At 40.9% G+C, this 13,703-nt stretch overlaps 1 protein-coding gene across 19 annotated transcripts in view; it reads left to right on the top strand.

Moving 5' to 3' along the window:
• INPP4B (inositol polyphosphate-4-phosphatase type II B) overlaps positions 1 to 13,703 on the top strand; it is a 461,921-nt gene that overhangs the window by 360,272 nt on the left and 87,946 nt on the right. For all 19 annotated transcript variants that reach the window (XM_053253993.1, XM_053253999.1, XM_053254002.1 and 16 more), the window contains one exon: positions 5,601 to 5,754. In XM_053253993.1, coding sequence (XP_053109968.1) covers positions 5,601 to 5,754 — 154 coding nt within the window. The remainder of the gene's footprint in view (positions 1 to 5,600; positions 5,755 to 13,703) is intronic.

Raw genomic sequence — 13,703 nt, 5'->3', positions numbered from 1 at the left:
CTACAGGCAGAGTCCACCTCCAGCACCACAGGTGTCTTGAAGATTGGCACATTGCACTCCCCCCGCCACAACACACACACACACACACACACACACACACTGCCCTTCTACTGGCTGTAGCTGCTGCAGCCACCATCACAGAAGATCCTGGCAGATGTTCTTCCCCCTAACTTTCCCATTGGCTGTTAGGGAGCCTGCGGGAGGAACGGAAGGGAACTGCTCATGAGCACAAAGCTCCTCTGAGCTGATGGGACTTAAAATAAATAAATAAAGTCTCTCTCTCTCTCTCTCTCTCTCTCTCTCTCTCTCTCCAGCTGCCTCCTCTCATAATCTCGAATTCCCCCAACAACAGAAAAATAGTGGCAGGGAGTTTCCATTAGACTTGTGTCCAGAAGGATCCCAGACAGATGGCTTGCCTTGACCAAAGATCCCATTGCCACCAGTGCTACTAGTCTGGTGGCTATAAGCCACCTCCAGCCTCAAAGGCAGGATGCCTCTGAGTACCAGTTGCAGGGGAGTAACAGCAGGAGAGAGGTCATGCCCTCAACGCCTGTCTGTAGGCTTCCAGCAACATCTCTTGGGCCACTGTATGAAACAGGATGCTGGACTAGATGGGCCTTGGGTCTTATTTAGAAGGGCTGTTCTTAAGTTCACCAGCAGTGGCCAGAGAGATAGCCATTGGAACCTCATAAGCATGACTTAATAGCTGATACTCTGCACCAATACCTCCCTGCAGGGCATACTTTCCTTCCTTTTCTCTCTTATAAGAATAATCGGGGGGCGGGGTTGGAAATCAAGGGAAAGCTGCCCAGGAGAGGTGCCTGAGTGGAATAATAATCAATTTGTTTCTTGCAAATTGAGATGAGGCTTCCCTTGAAAGTCTGCATGAGGAAAAGAGTTTACCGTCTCATGCTAAAAGCTGCTTTCTGTAACACAGTATCAGTACAAATGCTGAAAAGAGGTTAAGATCAATATAAACTGAGCTGCTGAGTAAAATGTAATTGGCAATGGTATTCCAGAACCAAAGCAGTGCTAAATTTGTAAAGAAAAATATTTCACCTGATGGTTACAGATTGTCTCTGAATAGTTGCTCCCATTTTCTCTTGCCAGCTGTTTCTATCATTCTAAAGCCTCCTTTGGGAAGGATAAAAAGTCATGCCATACATAATGCAAGAGTGAGGTGGGCAGTGTGCCACTTGGAAGCTCTGCTTTATATTTCAGTCTAGTGGGTAACATGACTGGTTCTACAGAGTTATGTGGACAGCAAATAAATATGAAAGCACTATAAAGTTGTTGGGCAGGTGTTACTTATCCAATTTTTTTAGAAGCATTAAAAGAATCATACACCTGGATTGCTGACACCATTCTTCTGTGTTTGATGACACAAGGGTAATAATTAGACACAAAGTAATCTTTGTCCATACTGTACAGGTCCTTAAACATTGAATGAGACACATTTCAGCAACTTTCTGGGGGACAGAAAAGTTTGTTCAGTGTTGGCATATTTGGGGGGGATGATCAGGATGAACAATGGACAGGAGGAATGCAGGCCTTTCTTGCCAAGCAGTGAGGACAATTATATTGAACTTACAATGTTTGCCAAAGTTAGCACTGCTTCCATGGGAACAATGGAACTTGAACATGCCCAGAAAGAGTGTTAATTTCCTTGGGAAAAGAAAAATACACTTATTGGAGGTGTGTCACTGTGAAACTATTTTAAACCACCTTAGATGAATGTAAACATATTGTTGTGATTAAAGGGAAAATTGCTTTTCCACTTGTGAATCAAGATGGGAGGGAGGAGAGAATTGAGCTTATTCCTGCTGTTCTGAACCCCGGAGACTTGCATAAAATATGATGGTGAAGTTTGGCCTCTGTCCCAGTATATCTCAGTAGCAATCAGTGTAAATTGGGATTATCTCCAAAATATTTAATTGCCTAACATAATGAATATGTGAAGAAAATCAGCCCCCCTAATGGTAGACATACCAGAATTCTTCAGCTGTCACAGTGTCACAAGTGCATGTTGCTTTTGCTAAAGTGAAGGTTGGCCTGAATTGGGCCAATTTGAATCTGAGATTCAAATTCTGGACTGGTAGTAAATTCAAATCTGCCTCAGCCTGCCATCTCCCCTGGAAACACCGAAATTACAAATTAGCTCCTGTATATACCCTGCTGCTGACCTGCTTAAGATGTGATGCTTATTTTAAAAGAACCTAGTCAGCAAACATGCCAATTTTCGTTCCTCAAATACATTAAGGACATTTTTACCATGTGGAGAAATATCAGTGAAGCTTGGAAGTCTGCATTCTTTTATCAGTGCTCATGCACTTGAAATGCCAGCTTCATCCTTTTAATACTTAGTCAAAGTCCTTTAAAATACATTAGGGGTGTGCGAACTGGCTCAAGGTTGAGCTGGTTCACCATCGAACTGGTCCAGCTCAAGCACTGCCCCCCAACCAAGGCCGTCTTGGGGTCAGTTCAGGGGTTCTACAGTTTAATTAATAAATAAATAAAAACAACTCACCGCCTCAGAGTGTGCTGCTGTGGGGGTGGTGGTCTCTGGTGGTTCCCCCCTCCCCCCAGTCTCCCCCTTGCTGTTATGACCCAGCTATGCAAATGGCCAGGGCTCATGCATGGTGGCCTCCAAAATGGCCACCATCATGTCAGAAAGGGCTGGAATGGCCAGAAAATGGGCCGAAACGGCCTTGGGGAGATGAGGGTGAGGCTGGTGAGGGTAGGTGGAACTGCTGGAGGACACACACACCATGGCTGTGGCAACACCCCCCTGAGGCAGTGAATTGTTTAAAAAAAATCTTTTACTGTCGAACCCCTAATCGGATCAAATTTGAACCAAACCATGGGGGCCTGTTCAGGGGCGAAACCAAACATGCCCAGTTTAGTTCGACTCCAGTTCTGACTCAAACTGAATCGTGCAAACCAGTTTTGTGCACACCCCTAAAATATATATTGTGGTATTCAAAATTAAATAGAATCTTACCAAAAGCTTTCTCTTTGCCTGCTCCTTTTTTAGCTGATGCCTTTCAATTAAAGATCAGATAATACCAGATTGATCCTAGGATAAAGGCAAACAGACGTTTAATTATATCAAGCCCGGGGCTGCGCAACACTGGTTTTGTAGCAAGGACTCACTAGGGAGTTAGGCATAAATCAAGGTCACAGGCCGAGTCCAGGAACCAGGTTTACAAGGGAGCAAGCACAGGTTAGGTCAAGTTACAAGCCGAGTCAAAAGCTGGGAAGTCAAGCCTTTGCAGGAGCAAGGTACACTGAGTTACAGATAAAGGTTAGAAGCTGTGATACCAGTTTTATGCAAGAGCAGAGTAAGAACAAGGACTAGGCTAGGAGCTTTTGCAACGATGTTGCTTCAGCAACGTTCTGCAGCAGATTGAACCCTTTTGAAGGGGAAGGGAGGCCTGTCCACATCCTCTGGTCTGGAATGCTGGAAGGCTTAAGGAGCCCTCGCCTTATATAATCACTGACTATGGTGTAGCTGAAGAACTGGTAAGGGATCTGGTGCAGCTTCAGCCACATCTTCTGAACTGAGGGAGGAAGAAAAGGGCAAGGGGCATCCTTGGGTCAAAGGCAGGGTTAAGGAGTAACAGGACCCCCTGAGTCCTGGGAGACCTTACATCCTGCTTCCTCTGAATCCTTGGGGTGTTGGAGGCTCAGGAGATACAGGACCTCCTGTATCTTGGAGTGGTGGATGTTTCGTGTTTCGTCTTCAGAGTCCTCGAGGTCTGTCTCAGATAAAGACTGCTCAGAGTGAGAGATCATGACATATTTAATCAATAATGATATTCCAGTGAGTTTCAGTTTAGTTAGGGTAAGTATGTTTGTGTTTATAGAACTAAAAAATGAAACACTCATTGCTAAGGGTTTTTATTTATTTTTTGTGCAATACTGAATAGGGTTTGATTTCAGGGGTAGGGGAGAGGAGAGAATAAAAGGCTGGAACAGCATGTTTCTTTTTAAACAAAAGTTACATGTTTATCTGACTTTTCTGATCAGACTTGCCAAGGAAAATCAATTGTTCATTGTTTGCTGCTTTCTTCCTATGAAATAAGAACGTTTCAGCTGAAATTGCATGCCTTCATGATCTTTCACCTGAATCTACAATTAATTAGTCCACTTGTTCACACTGGAAGCTGTTAAGTGAGATCTTTGTTATATGTGAAGTACAGTACACTGTTTAGAATGCCCTGGATAGCAAGTGAATTGTCAGCCATTAAAATACATATCCAGAAATAGCAAAAACATCCCAGATATCTACAAAGGGGGAGTAATATATGCAAGCAATAGCTTTGCATAAAATACAGAAATTGTACAATACAGAATGATTGGTTAGGGTGATGAGTACACCTTGGGTTATATCCTGTCACAAAATTCTTTTTTTTTTTGTATGAGTTCATGCTGAAGACAGAACTTGCTTATGCTGTTATACTATCTTATGATATAATCTTCATGCTATCATTGCTTTTACTTGGAAATCTAGCTTCTCATAATTTCACCTCAATATAAATTACCAGCTTCCTGTTGCATGGGTGGTTAGAAACTGCCATTTACAAGTGGAAACGACATGGTAAATTGCTATAGGATTCATACAATGGTATGAGATGTCAGTCATCTGTAGAATCCACCCATGTGCTTTTACTGTGTTCTAGCATCTGATCAGAAATTTTAGCACATGGAGATGTAAAATGGACCTCATCATGTGGTCAGGTGATAAAGGTGACTAGCTTCCCATATGATTCTCACATCTGTCATAGGTTTACAAGAGACTACCACATGGAGAATAGTTATCCAAGTTGTGCAGGTTGGACACAGTATTAAAGGCATCTGTTCCCAATAAGCAATGATTGAGCTTCTTCCTCCGTCACGTGCTTCATAACCCATTTAGCCCCTAGCATTCTTGAATATTACTGAACAATTACTAAGAACAAGCATTTTACTTTTGATTTGACTTTGTAAATTGTAAATTGGTCTACTTAAAGTTATTTTTTATTCCCAGAATATGTACTGGATGCCATGAAATACCACTTCCCACTTGGTGGTGAGAATTTCCCAAGCCTGCACCTTATGTAATAATCTTTGCTTATGTTTTCATCGTCAATAATGTAACTATTGTCTTGCCTTTGAATTTTTTTAATGAATAGTTTATGTTGCACAGGAATAAATTACATACACTTCAGGACTACATTTAACAAAGTGGGCTGTGATCCATAGAAATATATACCACTGTAAATACATGAGTCTTTAATGTTCCACAGATCTCTTGCGTTCACTGCAACAAACTAGCATGGCTACCCTTCTAAAATAGTCTGCAGAAAAATCAGTGCCATTCCTAAAATCATTTCTTCCCGAGCTTCTGTTCCTCTGTAAGTGGTAAATACTTTGTTTAAGTGGATTCAACATGAAGAGCCCTGTGTTTTGGTCTATTTTATTTTATTATTTTGGTTATTTTAGTATTGGTTATACTGCAATATAAGAAGGAAGCTGATTAAATCTACTTTTAATACATCTAATATGCTTTTTAATGCATTTTTTAAAATATTGAGTAGTGATACTGATGCTTTTTTCAGGATAGGGTGTGGGCGAATGTGGGAAAGAGTTTAAACTGCATTATTGCATTGGTGGATAGATTGCTTGAAACAGACCACACCCCCAACTTCACTAAGAAAAAAGAAAATGACAGTGACCCTTCAACAGCAGAACATGCGACATCTCATATTAGTGGTAAGAAACACATTTTTATATCCTTGAAAAGGTGAATCAAATTTAAAAAAAGTCACAGTAAAGTTGGATAGGAGGAGAAGAGAGAATGGATGAAAGTGCTGATGGTATAGCTTTGCACAATTTTGGCCTTGAACGTTGGGACACTGTTTATCAAATTGCATCTCTGTTGTGCAGTCAAGAATTGCTTGCAGTGCTCAATTTTTTTTTGTGCTACATGAAAACCTCTTTGAAAGAACAGTGTTGTGCTTTGAAGTTTCTGACACATTTTAATCTGCTTTAGGCTTTCCCTGAAAATAGTATTCAGAGGAAGAGTCAAGTGCACAAGCTTAACCCTTGCCAAGCTCACTGGGAGACAGGAAAAAGGCAGTTGTCAGATGCCTCTGTGACACAAATTGTATGCTGTTTTCAAAATAAAAAAGCAATGTGGTTTGTGCATACTGCTATTTGAATATTGGGGTCAGAATCCTGATGTTCTCACCAGTAGTTTGAAAATTATTTAATCTTCACAGCTACTACTTAACATTTATTTAGCACAAAGTATGTGCTAATGAGGAATGTGATGGCAAATAAAAGGTCTTGCAGTTTGCTCTTTCAAGGAAGAGATGGGTTTTTTGTTGTTGATGAAAACAGGAGAGCCTCTTTCAGACATAAGGGTAAGCATGACAGAAGGCAAAAAGGTGAGCGCAAGAAAATAAAGATAACTGATAAAGGATGAGCTTGTATGTAGTGAGTTTAGAATGCATTAAGGAGAAAACAAAGCAAGACGGCTTTTAAATGCTTGGAGTGGGAGACAGAACTTTTTGCAGAAAGCAAAAACAAAGGTCATTATAGAGCCATGATTGTGAGCTAATTAGGGAACGTAGACAAAAATCCATTAAACCAGGGTACTTGCACTAGAAGCATTGCGACAAGCAGAATAATAAAAAATGAATGATAAGAGGCTGACTAAATATTTTGCTAAAGTTATATCATTGGAGCTTAGAGATGTCAGAGGTGCAAGGAGCACAATAAATAATGTTCTATGTTATATCATGCTATTATTCAGACCTCAGGTAGCCAGCCTCAGCTTGGTTTATTCATGAGAAGACAAAGTGGACGAATCAGCATTGTTATTCCATCTTTGAGTTTCACTCTATAGCTTTGCAGCCTTGTTAAATTGCAGATTCTCCTGTTTTTGCATTGTAGGACTATTCATGCCAGAAATGGCTGTATGGGTTTAGAATACTGTACTTTTTAAAAAAAAAAAAAAAAGTAAAATAGTATTTCATGTGTGCCACAACTAGGGATCAGTAGAACTATTAGGCTTCACTCCAGCTAGTTTGACAGATCATGGAATGAATCTATTCCACTCTGCCAATACTCCAGAATGGATTGTGACATCTGAAGGGCCTTTGAATTGCACTGTTTCTCCTGTTGTCTGATCCAAAGCCTCCAGTATGCCAAGGGGCAAGAGGTGGAACAACAGAAATTTCACCTCCCAGTTGCCCTGCTGAATGCCTTGTAACAGAGGTAGTCTAATGGAATCTGAAAGGCATCCCTGGACCACTCTAGGTATGTGCCTCAAGGCCGTGTACCAATAGGACATTATTATACTTCTCCCTTGGTGTCCCAGAGGACCCAAGTCCTTACCATGATTTATCCAATTATGTACCATCTAGATTATGTACCATCAAGCAGCACTCCACCTAACTTTCATGTATTTGCAGAACTAACCCAGAACCTGCCAGAAAGAAGCAGATCCAAGACTACCTTTGGAATTTCTTATCCTGTCTGACCATATTGTCTGTTTGCCCAACTCTGGCAGCAAGTGTTGCCACGTTGTGAATTTCCCACCCCACTGGTAAATACAACTGATGTAGATTGCGGGCAGGGCTGTAGCTCAGTGGAAGAGCATCTGCTTGCATGCAGACGGCCCCGGGTTCAATCCCTGGCATCTCCAAGCAAGGCTGAGAGAAACTCCTGCTTGAAACTTTGGTGAGCTGCTATCAGTCAGTATAGACAGTACTAAGTTAGACAGACCAGTGGTCATTTCTACTAGATGACAGAGTTAGGATGTGATGTTGCCCTCATTCAAAGGGACCTTTTATACTTGAGAACATGAAAGGAGTCTGTTTCTGTTAGTTATGCTGTTCTCATACTTTGTTTCTCCATAGACCTGGATCTGGTTAAGAGCATCCTTTTAATCGGCTATCAGTAATACAGTGGCCATGCTCAGGTAGAAGGTGTCATGGAGATAAATCCTAACTAAAATAAACAAGCCAGGGTTTTTCTAAAACACTATGGAATTGTATTTTGTTGTTTAAAGGTTACAAGGTAAAGTAAAGGAAAACACACATGACCCTACAGAGCAGACTAACCCAGAAACAACAAACTATTTATTATGTAACTCAGATTCTGTTTTCCCTCAGTAGAGATTATAATGAAAGACTAACAAATATGTAACGAACCTCAGGGTTCAACCCAGGCACTTCTGATTCCTCTCAGAAAAGCTTCTGTTGTATTGATTGATGGTCAGATTTGTGTACTGCCTTTCGTTAAAATAAACCAGAGACAGATTACAATATAATTAAAACAATACAAATACCAACCTATTAATTTTTTTAAAGAAGTATACACAATAAAATACTAAAACACAACAAAGAGCAGCAGCAACAAAGCAAATAGCACTCATCTAAAAGTCTGGGTAAAAAGCCATGTTTTTGCTTGTCTTCTGAAAGCCGTTACGGAGGCTGAGGAGTTCATTCTTACTGGGAGAACATTCCAAAGCCTGGGGACAATGCTCAAGAAGTCCCTATCCCACATGCATGACAACCGAGCCTCCCTCATCAGCAGCACATGGAGCAGAGCCCCCTCAGATGATCTTGTCAAGTGGACAGAAACCTTTTGCAGTAGGCAATCCTTCCGATATCCATGGACGAAACTGCTAAGGGCTTTAAAAGTCAAAACCAGCACCTTGGATTGGACCCAGAAACAAATTGCCAGTGAAGCTCTTTCCGAATGGGTGTGATATGGTCCCAGTGACAACTCTGGATGAAATCCAAGCTGCCACATTTTGCATTAGCTGTAGTTTCCAAATATTCTTCAAGGATAGCCTCATATAAAGCACATTGCAGTAATCCAGCCATGACGTGACTAAGGCATGGGTAACTGCGGCCATATCTGCCTTCTCAAGAAAGGAACGCAACTGGCACTCTAGCCAAAGCTTTGCAAAGGCACCCCTTTCCATCACCTCCATCTGAGCAATCAAAAGTAGAGCTGGGTCCAGCAGTATCCCCAAAACTGTACACTTGCTCTTTCAAGGGAAGTTCAACACAATCTGGAACTGGTCAGATCCCTTCATCCCAATTAGTTTTTCTGCTGACCAGCAGTACCTCTATCTTTGTATGGAATTGCTAGAATGACCTCAGAAAGTGAACTGCCATTCTCTCCCTCTCCACCAGCTGTACAAATACCTCAGTGTTCTGTTTGGAGGGGAAAACTCTTCTCTTGCTTGTCATGGCTGGAGCCGCTCTCCTGGGTCTATTGGATCCTTTTTTGTTGCGTGGGGTAGAAAATTCACTGCAGGAATATCAATCCCCCTCATAAATATACCATGTTGACTGATTTTTAGTCATCTCATATGGCAGAAGAGCCATGCTTGTATTCTCTCAACTTTTAAATACCATGTTTGTGAGTGACACGAGAGATGATTCACATAGCTAAAAGACAGCAGTGAGAGTTTGGGCTAAAGAAGCTGGTTAAGTGTCTACCAGGAATGTTTAAGTATCAAGTATCAGTGTAGTGGGTCAAAATGAGTGGCCCTTGAGGTCCTTTCCAGCTCTGTGAGGTTTTGCCTTTGTGATTTAAGTAAACAGGACTACCACTCACGCAAAATCTTATGAATCTGTCAGGTTGCTACATTTCTAAGAATACAAACTGAATTCCTAGAAATACAAAACTGAAACATCTAATAATAGGCAACAACATTATTGAGTGCTGTAGAGAATATTGCTTATGGCTTCTTTAACTTTTTTTTCCCTAAGTTACCATAGATTTTAACATAAACATTTAATATTAAAATATGCACTATGGATTTCATTTGGGTTTTTTCATTGCAGTTATAAAGTCATCTTCTTAACAGATGTAATTGTAGCGTACAGAAAGCACAACTGATTTTTGTGTGGTTCATTGGATGGGGGTGGTAGTGGATGGAGCACAAACCTTGGATGATAGGACTGCTTTCTCCAGCACCTAAGGAAGTGATGCCCATTATTTATTTATTATTTTATTTGTTTATTATTTAATGCATTTATATACTGCCCCAAACCAAAGTCTTTACAACTATAAAACAACACAAATAAATAAAACATTAAAATCAATTAAAACTCCAAAAAGCTGCTTAAAACGAAATCACAAAAATTAAAAGGCCTAGTTAAAAAGATGAGTCTTCAAAGATCTTTTAAAAACCATTAGAGATGGGGAGAGTCTTATGTCAATGGGAAGCGCATTCCAAAGTCTCGGAGCGACAACTGAGAAGGCCCCTCCCTGAGTGGCCCCCAACGACTTGAAGGTAGCCACAGATGGGCCTCCCCTGATGAATGCAGTGAACGATGGGGATCATGCAGAAGAAGACACTCTCTTAAATACCGTGAGCCTAGCTGTTTAGGGCTTTATAGGTTATAACCAGCACTTTGTATTTTGCCTGGAAACCAATTGGCAGCCAGTGTAACTCCTGTAATATAGCAGTAATATGGTCTCTTCAAGATGACCCAGAGACCAACCTGGCTGCCACATTCTGTACTAATTGTAGCTTCCGGACTATGTACAAAGGCAGCCCCACATAGAGCGCACTGCAGTAATCCAGTCTGGAGGTTACCAGCAGATGTGCTACTGTTCTGAGGTCTTGAATCTCAAGAAACGGACGCAGCTGGCATATCAACTGAAGCTGATACAAAGCACCCCTGGCCACTGCCTCCACCTGAGAAACCAGGGAGAGGTGTGAATCCAGAAGAACCCGTAGTCTACGTACCTGTTCCTTCTGGGGAAGTGTAACCCCATCCAGAACAGGCAGATCAAAATTGTTTCTTGAGTTTCGACCCCGCACAATGAGTATCACCTTACCCAACCATTGGAGGTTGGAGACAGGCCTGTAGTTATTAAACTCTGAGGGATCCAAGATAGGTTTCTTAAGAATAGGTCTAATAATTGGCTCCTTTAAACAAGAGGGCATCCCGCTCTCCCTCAGAAAGGCATTAATTGCCAACAGGCCCTCCACAACAACCTCCCTACCAGATAGTGTAAGCCACGTTGGGCAAGGATCAAGTAGACAGGTGGTAGGATGCACTGTTCCAAGCAGCTTGTCCACATCCTCAGGAGTCACAAACTGAAACTGATCCAGTTTAACCACACAAGAGGGCCTTTTCCATTGTGGAAGCCCTGACTCTGGAGTGGAGAGCCAGTTTTGTGGTAATGAGCATGAATTGTCCCATTTGTTAAGCAGGATTTGCCTTGGTTAGCATTTGGATGGGTGACTACATGTGAGCACTGTAAGATATTCCCCTTAGTGAATGGGGCCATATCTCAGTGTAAGAGCATCTGCTTGCATACAGAAGGTCCCAGGTTCAATCCCTGACATCTCCAGTAGGGCTGGAAAAGATTCCTGCTTGAAACCTTGGAGAGCCACTGCCAGTCAGTGTAGACAGTACTGAGCTAGATGGACCAATGGTCTGACTTGGCATATGGCAGGTTCCTATGTTCCTAATGCTCTCCTTTTATTTGTTTATTTACTTACTTACTTTACTTACTTACTTACTTATTGATCACCTCTTACAGAAGTCTCAAGGCAGTTTACAAAAAAATAAAACCACCAAAAAATTAAAAACATTAAAATGTATATAAAATTCAAATCAAAACAACAAATCAGCAAACTTCAACCCAAAGCCTGGCTGAAGAGATGCGCCTTCAGATGTTTCCTAAATACCATCAGGGATGGAGAAGTTCTAATCTCAACAGGCAATATGTTCCACAGCCATGGGCAACTACAGAGAAGGCTCGTCTTTTGAGTCTCCACCAGGCGAACTAGCGGCATCCTCAGATGAACCTCCCTTGGTGATCTTATTAGGTGACAGGGTTCATAATGAAGAAGGTGTTCTCTTAAATACTCTGAGCCCAAGCTGTTAAGAGCTTTATAGGTGCACCTTTAACCTTTATAAGTTAGGGGCTTTATAGCAAGGTGCACCTTCTCTAGGAAGGTTTCATTGAGCCTGATGTATTTTTGTACTGGAAACATTTTTTGTTTTGTTTTTTATGCAGTGGATGATTACTGTTTTATTACATACATTTTAAATGTATGTTAGCTACTCTGAGATATTGTTGTCTTAAGAGTGGCATATACATCCTCTGAGTAATGATAACTTCAGTTCCATATTTTTATCCTAACATTTTTTAAAAAACTTTGTTTCCATGCTTGTTTTTCTTTTGTTGCAGGTGGTGGGTTGCATAGTAAAATGCTTGTATTCTAGACTGGCAAGGGGGGAAAGGGTGTGGAAATTAAGAAGTGGTATTCTGTTGTGAATAAAGGAGGACTCAAAGTACAGTTTCGTACAGTTCTGTGTGCATTCACTTATGATTTACCTGGCACCATTTCAAAATGAAATTTAAAAACATACAGCTGTTACATCTTGCTGTTAGTTTCTAAGTATTTTTTGATGTTTAAGTATGCAACAATTCTGTGATGTGTGTAATTGTTTACATATATCACAATTTATGGTATTTTAACATAAAATTCATATTTTCTTGATTTATTTTCTAGATTGCTAACTTTAAACAAGGTGTATTTTCTCTCTTATCTTTCTTGAAATCTGATGTTGTGGTTCTTAAGGCTGAATTTGAGATATCTGTTTCTATGGTAACCATCTATGGTGTCATCACCAGACCATTATGATTTCACTGCAGGATAAAGCAAGTAGAAAGCACTCTCCCCAGCCCTTTTTTTAAAAAGAAGATTGTTGTGAAGCACAGTATTACATCAGTGTTTGCTGAAGAAAATGAATGTTGATATTTTCCACGTCTTCCTTTCTTCAAAAATTTGGAGTGTGGATTTGCTTTTTAAAATCATTTTAAGTACTAAATTACCCTTTAGGTGTTCCTTGTCCACAGGAACTGTATTTATACACATAAAAGCAGACCAATGGGATCATGCTGTAGAATGTAATGACAGAAAACATTAGCTAAGAATCCTCCCTTCTACTCTTATAAATGAATGCTGCAGAGTACTAATCAGCTGCACCTGTTCATCTACCTTTTCTGCAATGATCTGTGATAAGCTAATTATAGTTGACCACTGGAAACAGTGCCTGATTGAATCTGGTCGCTATGCTGCTAATCAAGGAACTATTTTAGACATGTGTGGTATACAGTACAAGTTTTACTCCTTTCCTTTAAACTGCAGACACCTATGCCTTGTTAGAAATTGCTGTTGAAATCTTCTTTTGTTACAATAAAGTTTTTTGCTGTGACCCAAAGGAGGTTTCACATACCAGAGCTCCCTTGGGAGAGACTACACAGTTCTTTGGATTCAGGCCAGTGTTGAGAACTTGCCGTACCCAGGGATGGGCATGCTCAGGTTTCAGCTCTGTTAGGGACAGCAGCACTGCACCTCATATGATTGGATTGGATTGGATTGGATTTGTATACCGCCCTTCCAAAATGGCTCAGGGCAGTTTACGATTAAAAACTCACGTCCATAGCTTCCAACCCACCAATATTATAGGATTCAGACAGCAATAATGCTGTCATAATCCTTCTCCTGTCAATTTTTCAATCTTTATTTTGCATTTTCACCTTGGTTTTCCACCTAAAGTACAGTAATCTTTCACTCTGATCAGGGTGGTGTTCCGTGGGTGGGGACTCATGAGATTTTCCCATTGTCATGGATGGTTAAGGTTGGACTCACAAACACACCCCACCTA

The sequence above is a fragment of the Hemicordylus capensis genome, chromosome 5 (assembly GCF_027244095.1).
Source record: "Hemicordylus capensis ecotype Gifberg chromosome 5, rHemCap1.1.pri, whole genome shotgun sequence".
Classification (NCBI taxonomy): domain Eukaryota; kingdom Metazoa; phylum Chordata; class Lepidosauria; order Squamata; family Cordylidae; genus Hemicordylus; species Hemicordylus capensis.
Note: the sequence above shows the minus strand (reverse complement) of the source record. Positions and strands in the feature narration are given on the sequence as shown.